At 32.0% G+C, this 13,709-nt stretch overlaps 1 protein-coding gene across 1 annotated transcript in view; it reads left to right on the top strand.

Annotated features, from left to right (window-relative positions):
• The window catches only part of LOC106070869 (protein disulfide-isomerase A5-like), a 72,038-nt gene extending 59,396 nt beyond the window's left edge, over positions 1-12,642 (top strand). The window contains exons 22-26 of the mRNA XM_056004152.1: positions 474-486; positions 3,711-3,776; positions 8,785-8,915; positions 11,349-11,492; positions 11,608-12,642. Of these exons, the coding sequence (XP_055860127.1) occupies positions 474-486; positions 3,711-3,776; positions 8,785-8,915; positions 11,349-11,492; positions 11,608-11,792 (539 nt within the window). The 3' untranslated portion in view covers positions 11,793-12,642. The remainder of the gene's footprint in view (positions 1-473; positions 487-3,710; positions 3,777-8,784; positions 8,916-11,348; positions 11,493-11,607) is intronic.
• The last annotated feature ends 1,067 nt before the right edge of the window (positions 12,643-13,709 follow it).

The raw sequence follows: 13,709 nt of genomic DNA, 5'->3' as shown, positions 1-13,709 counted from the left end.
TATCCTTCTGTGTAATTGTTAAACGCATGGTGGATTAGCATCGAAAAGAGTATTCCTCTGTTAGCACCACAAAATACTGTTTACCTGCAACTTGCTATTGATTTGGATTGTTTTTCTATTTGCCACTAAGATCTTATCAATTGTCTGCAATAGGATTTTTGTACTTAACATTTATTTAATCTAGTTATGGGAATTTTTGTTGTTTATGGCTAAAACTTTGACACATTTTTTAGTTTATCCAACTAATTAATTCCTAAAGTGAAAATGAAAACTTGAAATAAGAACTTTGTATAAACTTGTAAACTTAAAGTAAATCATGGTTTAAAAAAAACAAACTTTCTAGGAATTGATGCAAACCTAATATAGATATAGATACTAAATGATACCTGCATTCTAGATACTAAATGTTACCTGCATTCTAGATACTAAATGATACCTGCATTCTCATTTTAGTCTTTTTTCTTTCTCCACAGTCAAATTGTTCACGTAAGTAAAATCAGATGGCTTTATTTATCCCCAAAAATACAATCTCTGACTATTCTTCGGCTTCTCAATGCATTATTTAACTATTTAATTGGCTCCATGTTGTAGTTTTTTGCCTGTCACTGCATTGAAAAAAAACACTTAGTTATTCCTATTGTAGATCTATGTTAATGAATATCTGGTTGAAATTTCACATTTTAAAAAATTTTTAAGATCCCCCCCCCCCCCTTCCAGTACAGCATTTAAAAAAAAAAAAAAACTTTAAACAATCTAAATTAAAAGGCCCTTATTTCTGAGAATTTTTTGAATTTTTAGTTTTAGATCTAGAATATGTCAGTCTAGATCTAGTCATAATAAAAAAAGTGTTTTAAATGCTTAAGACTTCATATTGTTGTAACTCTGGTGGTGGACTGAAAGGGTTAATGTGTGTGCGGCCTACTGATACACACGACTCAGGCCAATCACACAGGTCAACGGGTCAACGGCTGTTGATAGACAAGGAACATTACTGCTAGTTCACACAAGTATGACCAGTGTTGTGGTCATGTGATCAAGAGCCTTCACGGTCGAGAGACAGTGTGTTTACAGAGACAGTTGAGTCCAGGACAGCAAGGCAGTAAGGACTTGTGGTACCTTTGAGTCCTCGAAGATGTAGCTGTATGAGCTAGAGAGACTAGTAATGTTTAGTTAGGCAGTTCTGTTAAGTTCAAGAAAGCATTTGAATTTGATGTAGCCAATTGTGTTGAATTGGCTGTCGATGTATTTGTAGTTAAATCGCCACTTTGTTATTTGAAGCTCTTGTTGTCAAGTTCTTGTGTTAGATGTGCTGTTGTGTTGTTAAGTAGTGTTTGCAGAAGGCGTGGTAGAGAAGATCGTAACAATATCGATAATCCATGATCTCATATGAATTTGGCTTTATGAATTGCTTTTCTTCCTTTTGAGTGTGTTTCGATCTACAGAGTCAAAATAAATGAAAAGGAAATGTTTAGAATTAAAAGTTGGAGCTAAAAGGAAGTAGAATTTTTGCCATTAAAAAAGAAGTACGAAGTTTGTGCTAGTAAACTTTAGTATGTTAGCTTTATACAATGTATTTGGGTGAAACTGCAAATCAAAAAAATTTGGGGGGAGGGAAATTTACCACTGCCGTTTCAACAGTTCTAGGCATAAGGTAAGTAATAAGAAATTAAGTTTTTCATTTTTTTCCAGCCTAAGTGGGAGAATAAGTGATGAGTTGTGAATCAGGCAACCAGGGCTTTTGTAAATGTATAATAGATTGCAAATTTATTTCTATTGCTAACTACTTTTAAACACTTAATCATTACATCTTTGGACTTGATATAAAGTCGAAGCAGGACATTTTGGCATGACCGTTTTAGCGTGAATGTCATTTTGGCACCGGGGACATCTTTTGGCTTGAAATGTTTTGGTCACATTATTTATGTTTATTGTATTATTTCTTTAAAAAAAATGATACATTTCTATTTTTTGTATGAGTGTTTGTGTTCAGACATGTTTTTCATGTACAGAATGAGATATTTTGTCAGTTATTTTTGCTATTTAAGTTTATTATTTAATTATTGTTAATATATGGGTGCATGAAATATTCAATGTTATTATAACTTTTTTTGTGTTGGGGCTGAGAGGGGAATGTATACTTTGTAGGTCCTGGAATAATAGATTGAAACAAAAATGTTTATTATACATTTTTAAGCGAAAACATATATACTTTTTGCCCATAATATTTATAATAAGTTACTTGTTTCAACAGCCAATCTGAGTCCTTTATGGGAACAAATACTATGCAACTATCATTCTAGTGGCCAAAGCAAACTGTGGATCATTGTTGTGCATTGGAAGAAGATTTTCATCTGCCAATTTCTTTCGCATATTTTTTGTCAGATGAAACAAACAGCCATGTATAGCACATAACGGATAAGTTGAATGAATAGCTCTGATTGCAGCCTGCTCAAAGTCCATTGAAACAGATGAAGGGTTAAGATTTGGCCAAAACTCTTTCACTGCTTCAAACATGCGGCGATATGTTTCTCCTTCTTTGTTTGGCAGTAGTGCATATAGGACAGGCAGGACAAAACCACCACTTTCTGCCATAATAACATAGATCTGTGAGAATATTGAAGGGGAGGTTCTGAATGTTCCATCCATGTTAAGCTTTTTTATTTGACTGCACCATCTGTCTTTGATTTTCTACCATATAGTAAAATTCTTTTATTGTCCTTTTCACCCGAGTCATGCATAAGAAACTTTTCTCTCTATATCTATCAGCTTGGATGAAACTACATAGTTCTGGTATTCTAAAGGAATAGTAAAAGTTGACCTATGTTCAGGCTGTGGAGGAGCTCCTTGTATTTCATTTCTTCTCTGCTGAATTACTTTACAAATAGCATCTTCCTTAGGCAATTTTGCATGCACTGCTGCTGAAGCTCCCTGTAGAGTGCTGTTTATGATACAAGATGGGATCTCTGTGGAAGAAGCAGCCCTCTATTTAATTGTTGTTAAAAAAGAGGCAGCCTGAAGTTGTGCAGCATCCTTTCCATGGCTCACAACGCCAGAATTTCTTAGAGTGGTCTGCACTAAATCTATCACTATCAAAAACATAGAGATATCCTTCATGCGAAATTTTCTTTTCCTTGCTTCAGCTGAACTTTTTCCATTGTTTATATACACTGCTACGAGGTTTTCAGTTTTAAAAAATATAATAGAATAAAATGGCAAAAATTTTGCTCCTATGTCAGCGTGCGAGACAAATGATTCCAAACTACGCAAGCTTATTAAGATATAGAGGCAAAGAGAGGGATAGACCTTGGGCTACTCTTGGAATGAAAGATTAAGAATTATAAATTCGTACCTAGGGATGTCAAGAAGAGTGCTAGAAACAGATTATCGTCTTACTCATGAGAGAGGCAGAAAGGGGTGGAGGAAAAGAAAAAGAGTATACAAGGAGTGAAATGTTCCCAGATGAGAGGGGGCGAGGTTGGTGTCAGAGGTAATGACCAATCAGAAGGAGATGATTGCTCGACGCTAATGGTCATGTACTGAAAAGATCCTCAGGCTAATTTTTATGCTAGAGACTAATCTAGAGAATGGAACACATAAATGTTTGCTGAAACATAACTGATAAACCAGAATTGTATAAATAAGACATTCACTCTTTATTTTGCTGTTTTTGCTTTAAACATATTTAATTAGCAATTATTTGTATCCTCCAGTGATGGTCATGAGATAGAGTATTCAAGTGGTAGAGCAAAGGAAGATCTTGTTCAGTATATGATTCAGTAAGTCATTTACAATTTTGTCCTCATTTACATTACATTTACATCACATCAATAGTTGATCACTTACCAAAAGAAAAGGCTTTGGTTATAATATTAAAAATAGCCCTAGTTTTGATTTTTCCTGTGCATTGACAAAATCAGCTTTGGTTAAAAATATCCTTAATTTAGAATTCCTCATTTTGTTACAATGGTATTTTTGTCTATATATATATACCAAATACTAACTTTGTAGAAAGTCTATTAAAATAGATAAAATAAAATATTAGTAATAATGGATTAAACTTTAATATATTAGTTATAATTTTTAGATGCTTCCTTAAGGGGAAAAGCCACTATTACGTTTGTGCAAAATGTCTCTGTCACACTCAGATCTCGAAAAGTAGAAGAGAAATGAAAAAAAAAAATTTTTCCCCATGTGCTGTAGCTTGAAAAGTTTAGGTGCAACGGCTACTTTTGGTTCTTAAAGCAAACCGTTTAATTTATAAAATTAATTATGTAAGCGATTTTTTCATACAAATACACCAATTCTAAAACAATTACATAAATGTAAGGGAGGTAATGTTACATATGTTAACAAAGAAAGACAATCTTTTGTGTATTTTTAGTATCACAAAGTCGTATATGTTTATAAAATGTACAAGAAATGTTCACAACAAATAAAAATATTAGTTAAAGGTGTTAAAATTAAAAGCAAACATTTAGGTTTGTTTATAATGGCTAAGAATGCACTTTGTAAATATCATGTACATTTTTTGCAGTAGTGTAACAAGTAGTGGCAAAACATGGTACTAATCAGTTTCTTCAAAATTAAAAAAATAGACTAATTTTATTTATTTTTTGTTTAGTGCCCACATCTGGATAAAAGACGCTTATTTTTGTGTGTTTTGTTTGCCGGTCTGTCTGTCTGTCACGTTTAGATAACAAAAAACAATAACTGTAAAAGCTATTGAAAATCTGATTTAACCTTTAATGTTCTTTCCAAAACATCTCATAAATTTGTTCCGGATGTTTTTGTGAAAAAAAAAATCAATGTCAACCAATGTTTTTTTGCTCTTCTAACTTATATTACATTTAATTTCCATGCTTACACGTTGCAAAAATATATGATCAATGATATGTTGTTCCAGTTTTTTTATGTAAATAGCATATAAATGCTAAATGAAAATCTCTGTACTGTTTTATACTGACTTATATTTCACTAACTATAAAGTTGTTCAGGATATTTTTTTTAAAAAATAAATTATGTCAAATGATTGTTTGAGCCTGCATAATTGACTAATATTACACTTATATTCTTTGACAATACGCCACTATAGTTTATTTATTGATATCAAATTGTTCCATATTTTCAGCTTAAAGGGAAACTCTGATAGTTTTTCAAATTTTAGTTATTGACATATTTAAATTCTGCGTAAAAAGTTGTAATAGTAAACATTATATCATTTTTTATTTAAATGCTCGGAAAATTTTATATTTAATATATTAGACAGAAAATTCTTCACGCCCCCCAAAAAACGGGGTTCTGCTAGATGTTTTTAGTTTTTTAAAACGTGACGTCACATGGGTGCTGGCTAAATTTAGATCTAGACCTATATAACCGATAAACTCTCTAGTCTAGATCTAGACCTATCGGATCGCATTTATTGTTACGCTTCACAGCTAGATGTAGTCTCCACGTTGATTTATAATCGGTCTTTGTTTATAAATAATATTCTAGATCTAAACCTCTATTTCTACTTGAAGAAAATGAAATACTGTTCTTCAGCTTGTTGCAGTAGTTCCAATCGCAAAGATAAAATCAGCAAGTATGCTGACACAGAAATTAGTGCCTCTTTTCATGTTTCCAAGAGATGAAGTTTTAAAGGGAAAATGGGGAAAATTTATTTGTCTGAAGAGCAAATATTTTACAAAGGCATTAGCTAATTCCTATTTATGCTCAAACCATTTTGAGAGAAGCTGTTTCAGCAACTTCATTGCTGTGGAGATGGGATTTGAAAAAAAAATGAAGCTAATACCAGGTGCAGTACCAACAATACATTGGATTTCCAGGCCAAAGAATTCAATTAATGATACTACTGAGACATTTTAAACAACTGAAGTTCATAAATATAAATGAAATCAGATTTGTGAGCTAGAAATTTACTACAAATACTAGATCTACTATTAAATTTGTTATTTAATAAGTAGATCTATCGTCTACGAAACTCAATTCCAGCTTTTTAGCTTTTGATCTTGGGGGTGTGTCTCGCCGGCTGAGCCAGCGTCAAGCTCTCTCATCACTTTTTCCATGTCAACCAATGTTAGGTCAAAACGGCACAAAAAAATCATAACTTTCTTACTGTCAAACATACAGTCATAATTTATACACCATTAGAAATTTCTTTTAAAGTATTTTAATGATGTACTAACGAAAATTTTTTTTATCAAAGATAATTTTTTTTTCGCCTCCCTATCTATAGGATTTGAGTGCACACTCGTGACGTCACACAGAAATTCAGTGAAAATCTGACCGTTTTGGATGCGCAGAAAAATTATGTCACAAAAACATTAATTACTAAGTTATTCTTGCAAATAAAAAAAAAAAAGAATTATAATATATTCATTATCTATAAATCAAAACACATATTGTATCAAAAATTATCAAAACCATCGGAGTTTCCCTTTAAACAAATTTATGTCAAATAAATTTATTTTTTCAAAAATATCGACAAAAGGTTGTTCAGGATTTTAAAATAAGTAATTTACTAGAAACGATTATTGAAAATCACTTTTTAGACTTATTTTACAGTTAATTTTCTTGCCGAAACATATCAAAAGTTGTTTTATCTGTAAAGAATGTTCCGGATTTTCTTTTAAAAAAGAAATCGACCTACATTACTTAAATTTCTTACAAATCGTTGCCAAACATGTTCAGCATTTTATATGAAAAATATACTAATGCCAAATAACTCGTTGAAATCCCTTTTGCAATAAATAAAACATATAATTTTCTTCTCATTTACCAAAGTTGGTTGTTCCAGATTTTTTATGAAAAAATTTCTAACTTTATTTATGTAAAATCGCTCTTCTCTCTTACACTACATTTAATTTTCTAGCTAAAATGTTAGAAAATCTAATTATCATTAATATTATGTTCCGATTTTTAAGGAACACAACTTCCTAACACCAAAATATGGTTTGAAAATCTCTCCACAAGGCTATGGTACATCTAATTTTCATATATGAGACCATCCCAAAAATTTAATTAATGGTATTAGATTTATCTGGAATTCTTATTTTCTCTCACTATATATATATAAACATCCAGAACAATCTATTATAGAAACTTAAAACTATTGCGATGTTTCGGAAGGGAAATACAATATTTAATCCTTATATATATATATATGTAATTTATACATATTTAGTCTAACTAGCCCATTGTGACGTAATGTTGTTTTTTTTTCCTTTGACGTAATATGTAGTTAATTCTTTGAATGCAATGCTAAAATAACTCGGTGCACCAATGTCTATGAACCCTCTTGATCCTGCTCATTTTGATAAAGACATATTTAGTCTCACTAGGCAGTGTGACGTAGTGGATTTTTTTTTCCTTTGACGTCATATGGAATTAATTCTTTAAATGAAAGGCTAAAAGAACTCACTCGGTGCACCAATGTCTATGAACCCTCAACAACCTGCTCGTATTAATGACATTTTTTTTAGTCTAACTAGGTCATGTGAGGTAGTGGATTTTTTCCTTTGACGTTATATGGAATAAATTCTTCAAATGAATTGCTAAAACAACTCGGTATAGTAATGTTTATTAAACCTCGTAATCTGACTCGTATTTAAAAGATCTAATCTAGATTTTTTACACTAGATCTAGATTTTTTTTATATTAGAGCTAGATTTAGATTTATATTCTAATTAAACTCATTGTAGATGCTAGATCTAGAATTTCTAGGTCTAGTTTAGAATGTTTGTTGTTTTACATGTTTCGGATGTTCCTTCAAAGTTGACAATGTTTACTTCCTAGTCCAAACCTCCCGCAGGACGACGGGGGATGGAAGCGGGCAGGGTTCGAACCTGGGACCATCAATAAATCCAAACAACAGTCCAGCGCGCAAACCGCACGACCAGGCAGCCGTGATTTAGACTAGATCAAGATCTATAATTTCAATTTCTAGACTAAAAGCGTAGATTTTTATTTCCAAATATTGCAATGTTATAAAATACTAAAACTAATCTACTATTTTTAAATTTAGTATTGCATTCAGTCTATTAATAGATTATCTAGGCTTTTTTTTTTTACATAAATCTTATCTAAATTACATTTCCATTATTCCAAATTTATATTTTAGATCTAGATCTAGTAGATATAGATCTTAAGAGTGCTAAATCAGAAGTTTAATTTAGGTAGATCTACATCCTCATTCTAGTTCCATTTAAAATGAAAATGCCAATAGCTCTGTTGATAACTGTGCTGGGACATAGAGCAGACGTTGCCGAAGTACAAGCTCGATGCCTTGTTCTTTTCTTTTTTTTTTTTTCAATTATAAATCAATACCAAAAGATTTTCTAAAATCGCTCGTCTGACATATTGTACATGTCCGGTAGTTGTCATGCTGTAATGTGTAAGATATCTCTTTATCAATTATAGGCTATTAGTTTGTTATAAAGCTAACAGTAATGCCTGGTCATGCAGTTAGCGCGCTAGACTGATTATATCGATGGTCCCGGCTTGCTGCCATCCCCCGTTATCCAGCTGGAGATTTTGATAAGGAAGAGAATTATCTTTAACTTTGAAAGAACATCCAAAACATGTAAAACATTTTACAGAAAAAAAACATTTTTTACAAAGCCAAATGAATCTTTGAAACATTATTACTTTTGACAATCAAAATAAATCAAGTCTTGAATATTCCATGCAAATAGATGGATCCGACTCCGATGGGGGGCCGCCTCTGAGTTTGTGTGACAACATAAACTCTCTTTGTAATCTTGTTTTTTTTTCTTATTTTTACAGATCCTTATATGGAGAAGAGGCAGCAGAATCTTTAATTTCAAAGAAAAATTCATCTAAAAATGAAGAAAAACATTTTCTCCCATCTCACTATGTGCACAAATTAACCACAGAGATTTACAAGCAGTTTATCAGTAAGTTTTTTCTAAGAACTTGATTCAAATTTCTGTTATGGTCATTACACAAATGGCATAAAAATAAAAAGAAAAGAAAAAATATGATCATTGTGTCTAAACTTTTCAAGTTATTTATTGGATTTGTAGTAGATGTTCTAAGCTTGCATTACAAAATCCTCTTGAGCACTTTTAACCTTATTGATGTTTTTCCCTTCCTTTCACCAATTGTTTACCTCACACATTGGCATGGATACAAAGATGAGCAAGCAATAATCAGAAGAGAGTGTCTGTTTTTCTACTTGTTACAGCCACATAGACAACTTCCCAAGTAGTTCTTACAGTGCTAAGTAACTGGCAGAATGGTTTAACAAGTGCAGTCCTATACAATCTTATTACTCATTCATTTCATTCCTAAACTATCTGTGATTTCATGTTGTAGAACATTTCAGGCTAGAACTCTCATTAAAAAAGGAATTTGTGCATAGTTGTTGATGTTTACTACCATTGTCTCAAGACTTAAAATGTTTAAGAATACCCAGGTATCTAAAAAGAGTAGGAAAAAAGCTCCTTGACCAATGCATGTTTTCTCCAGTGATCAGGAATAACAGTTTAATTTCTGAAGATTTCTCTATCAAGTGGATGTTCATTTAATCACAGGGTCCTGTGTATAATGATTCATTTAATCCATCAGCTGAACAAATCAAGCAATCCAAATAAGACTTTCATATTCTATTATATACTCCCACTAATTATAGGAGAGACACCTGGCAGATTTGGGTAAAAAAGTTTTAGTGAGACTTCATCACCACCAGGTGCGATATACTCCGTAATTTAGTGGCCTACATGTCATGTGCATTTTCTTTGTTTGCCTATTAATTTCCTCTTTGTGGATATTTTCCACCAGAGCACTAGTGCTGAGGTGCAAAAATTTATTACCCTGGACATAGGCTCTCTGTTGCCACTATTTCCCAATCTCTACCTGCCTCTACCAGCTCTTACACTCACACTATTCTGAAATCTCTCCAGCTAGAAATGCGCCCCCCCTCCCCCCGCCTTTTGCGTATTGATATTACCCCATATTTGACCTAGGAGCCAGAATCATCATCAAGATCAAAGCATCAATACTATTTATTTAACCTATTTATTTGCTATATGTAAATTGTAATACTTCTAAGGTAAAAAGAAAAGAAAAAAAACACATTTAAAACTTATTTATTTGAGTAAATGTAGCAGTTAGGGGAAATCAGACAAATAGAACAGCCTATGTTTCTTTTTAGCTGAGCTGTCAAAAAGAATAATTCTTCATAATTAAAGTTTCCTGTTATGGAGTGTGTCCATGCTGTTTATGAAATGGTCATGTATAATAATGTATAATAAAAGAATAACATTTTAAAAATGTAATAAACAAGATAACAAAGTGAGTTTGAGTTATAACACAAAGTCATAGGCTGCCCTACATAGATCAGATCAACAGACAACCAGACCAATAGATATTTCTTTTTCTATTTCTAATTCTGAAAATGGGAACATAGATTCATTTACATAAAGACACACAGATCCACTGACACTCTTCTTTGATTTCAAAATAAGAAAATTGGAATCATAGATTTTTAAACCTTTAAAAGTAGATATTTTTTTGGCAACTAAAATACATGAACATTCTTACAAAAAGGATTTCCATGGTTATGGTCTAGATATGTGTAGATGTGTATAGTTTGTGCACTATCAGTAAGTGAGAATCCATGGAATTAATGATGTATATTTAAAATTCTGAAAAGTGTGTAGAAATAATTGTCAAAAGAGTTACGTTGGTGAAAAATACAGATGTAGATTGTTAAAATTGTTGCACATAATTATTTATAATGATTCTTTTCTACTGTTAGACTTACTTAGACTTAGACTTAGGTCCTCCCGCGCCGTTCGGCGCATTGGGCGGCAAGCTGTCTCCATAAAGATCTGTCACTGGCAATGTCTGAAGCCTCCTCCCACCTGGTGTCCACTGTTCTGAGGTCCTCCATGAAGGTGTGTCGCCAAGTAATACGAGGATGTCCCTGTTTGTGCTTTCCTCGTTTTGGCTTCCATGTTATCGCAACTCTTGGTGTCCCGCAAACCTCATGCGCCGCTCAGTCACAACCTCACTAAGTGTTCGATTCCCAGTTCGGCATAGGATTTTCTTGTTTGAGACCCTATCTGTGTAATTGACTCTCAAAATCCGTCTCAGCCATCTCTGTTGAGCCACATTTAGTCTTTTCTCAATTTTGACAGAGATGCACTCTCATATTACTGAAGGGGCTAAAAGGATATCCCTTAATGCATGACATTTTATTGGTTATTTAACTTACTTGTATTAGTAGATTTTGTTTTCATATCACATTGTCAATATAAATTAAGACATTATGTTATGCATAATTCATTTATTTTGTATGTTACAATTTCTTTTTACGAAATTAGAAGAGAAGGCTGCAGTATTTGTGATGTTCTACAAGCCTGACTTGGTTTTGTGTCAGACAGTTAAACCCCACTTTTTAAAAGCCGCCAAAACACCTTATGCACACAATAATTATTTTGCTGCTGTTGACTGTACACAAGAAGAAGGTTAGCATTAAAGTTTGCTTTTATTTTCTTCATTTTTATCTGAACTTTTTATATTTTTTGTTAGCCAACCAAATGTACGTTTCTTAACTAATAAATTTGTTTCATTTATTTTCAGCTTTATGTTCCATGGAAAACATTTTGACTTACCCATCTTTCTATCTATACTTTGATGGAACTTTACATAAAAAGTTCATTGGGGCACATCATTATGCAACCATGGTTAATTTTATTAATTTTGAACAAAAATCAACTTCAAAGGGAACTCTTGAGAATATCAGAAAGGATAGGGAAGATCTATAACATTAACTTAGGGAAAATCTACAAAATAGAGAAAACCTATAAATAGAGCATGTCTTTAATATTGGACAATAGAGAAATCTATTATATATTACATATTTGGAAATACCTACATACATTAACGCAGCTGCTTTCAATTAATTCAAAATTTGGTACAAAATGATAGGAATACCATTATTTTATTTTTTTACTTTTGTGTTATAAGAGCTCAGAACCAGAAGGTACACTTATTTAAATCATTTTTAGTATTAAAAAAAATAAGTGCATAGGTCTTTTTTTTTTCAAGTGCCAACACCATGGTGTATGTCTATAACCATATGTCTATAACCATAGAAATTAAGAGTTCATGTGTAAAACCTTTTTTCTATTTTTAATGAGTTTTTTTTGTTTATGTTTGCAGAGTATTAAAACAATTTTTTTTTATTTGCATTGGAGTTAAACATGACTTTTAAAAAACTGAAAATAGGGGAAAATTTCTAAATAATTGCCAGGGAATAACAAAAAAATCACATTACTAGTGAAGATTTTTAGGAAGCAGCAATCACTCAACTAGGGAAGATTTGTTAGGAAGCAGCAATCACTCAACTAGGGAAGATTTGTTAGGAAGCAGCAATCACTCAAATAGGGAAGATTTATTAGGAAGAAACAATAATCACTCAACTAGTGAAAATATAAAGCATCACATATAAAAAATTGTAATATTTGTATGAATAGCTTGCATTTTATTGAACCAGTTTTTACTTATCATTGAAAGTTTGGAGTGAATGTTTATATTGATAAATTGGGAGGGTCAATCATTTTTTTATCATATACTGAATTATGTTTAGAAAAATAAATCAATATTTTTTTCATACTTATAGTTGTTCTTTAGAATGTTTTAATTGAACTTACTGCTAGTCCTAACTAATGATGGCTCATTTTTTTATCATATACTGACTTATGTTAAGAAAAATAAATCTGACTGAAATGTACAAAAGAGAAAGATTATTATTAGGGTTATACTTTTTTAAAAAATAGATTAAATTTTCCTAATATGCATAAGATTAAGCAAATTGCAAGAGTTGGCTAGTGCCTTTAATAGTGAAGAAGACAAAAGCAGCATAGATTCCAATGTTACTTTGTTAGGAAAGCATCAACGAAATCTGCAGCCAAGCTGGTGTACCAATTGTCAACAGGGAAAACATCAAATGTTCAATCCAGAAAAAAAAAAAAGAATTATATGTGCCGTCACAATCAGGAATTTTGTGATGTGTGATCAAAGGCACAAAGTATCGGCACAGCTGAAATAAAAAATTTAATTTGAATAACTAAATTTTTTTTTCATTTTGGCTTGAATTTTTATCAAACTCCAAGTCCTACTGGATGAATACAGTGCTTGAATGAGTAGTTACTGTAGTTACTATCACTTCATTAAAAACATTAATCAGGCAAAGAAATACATAAACAGAAGGAAGGAATGCTTTTTTTTTTTTTGCTTCTCTCATCACAACTGCAAAGGCATAAACAAGCCCTCCTATTTGATGGAATTCAACTGGAATCTTTGCATTCAAAACAAAGTTTTTGGTTCTTATATCTCCTAAGTTCATTGTGAAGGTTTTCATGTTAGAATACAACAAAGGACTCGCACAATTTGTTATGATTGGCTGTCTCTAAATTGAGCAATTATTAGGTTCAAATTCATGGATAATTGCTTGATGTTCCTTGCTAATCATAGTTGCAGAGCATGCTGTTAAGATCCAAAAACTATTAGCAAACATGAAACCGAATAAAGCATCTTGACCTGATGGTATTCCAGCTAGATTACTCAAAGAAGCGCTTTACCACTCAGCCAGTGCGCCTCCATATTTGACTAGGTAACACCTTTAATAAAATCACTAAATTTAGAAAGCCTTTAGGATAGAAGACTTAAAAAGTAAAGTA

This window comes from Biomphalaria glabrata, chromosome 11, assembly GCF_947242115.1.
Source record: "Biomphalaria glabrata chromosome 11, xgBioGlab47.1, whole genome shotgun sequence".
NCBI lineage: Eukaryota > Metazoa > Mollusca > Gastropoda > Planorbidae > Biomphalaria > Biomphalaria glabrata.
This window is presented reverse-complemented; position numbering and strand designations above follow the sequence as displayed.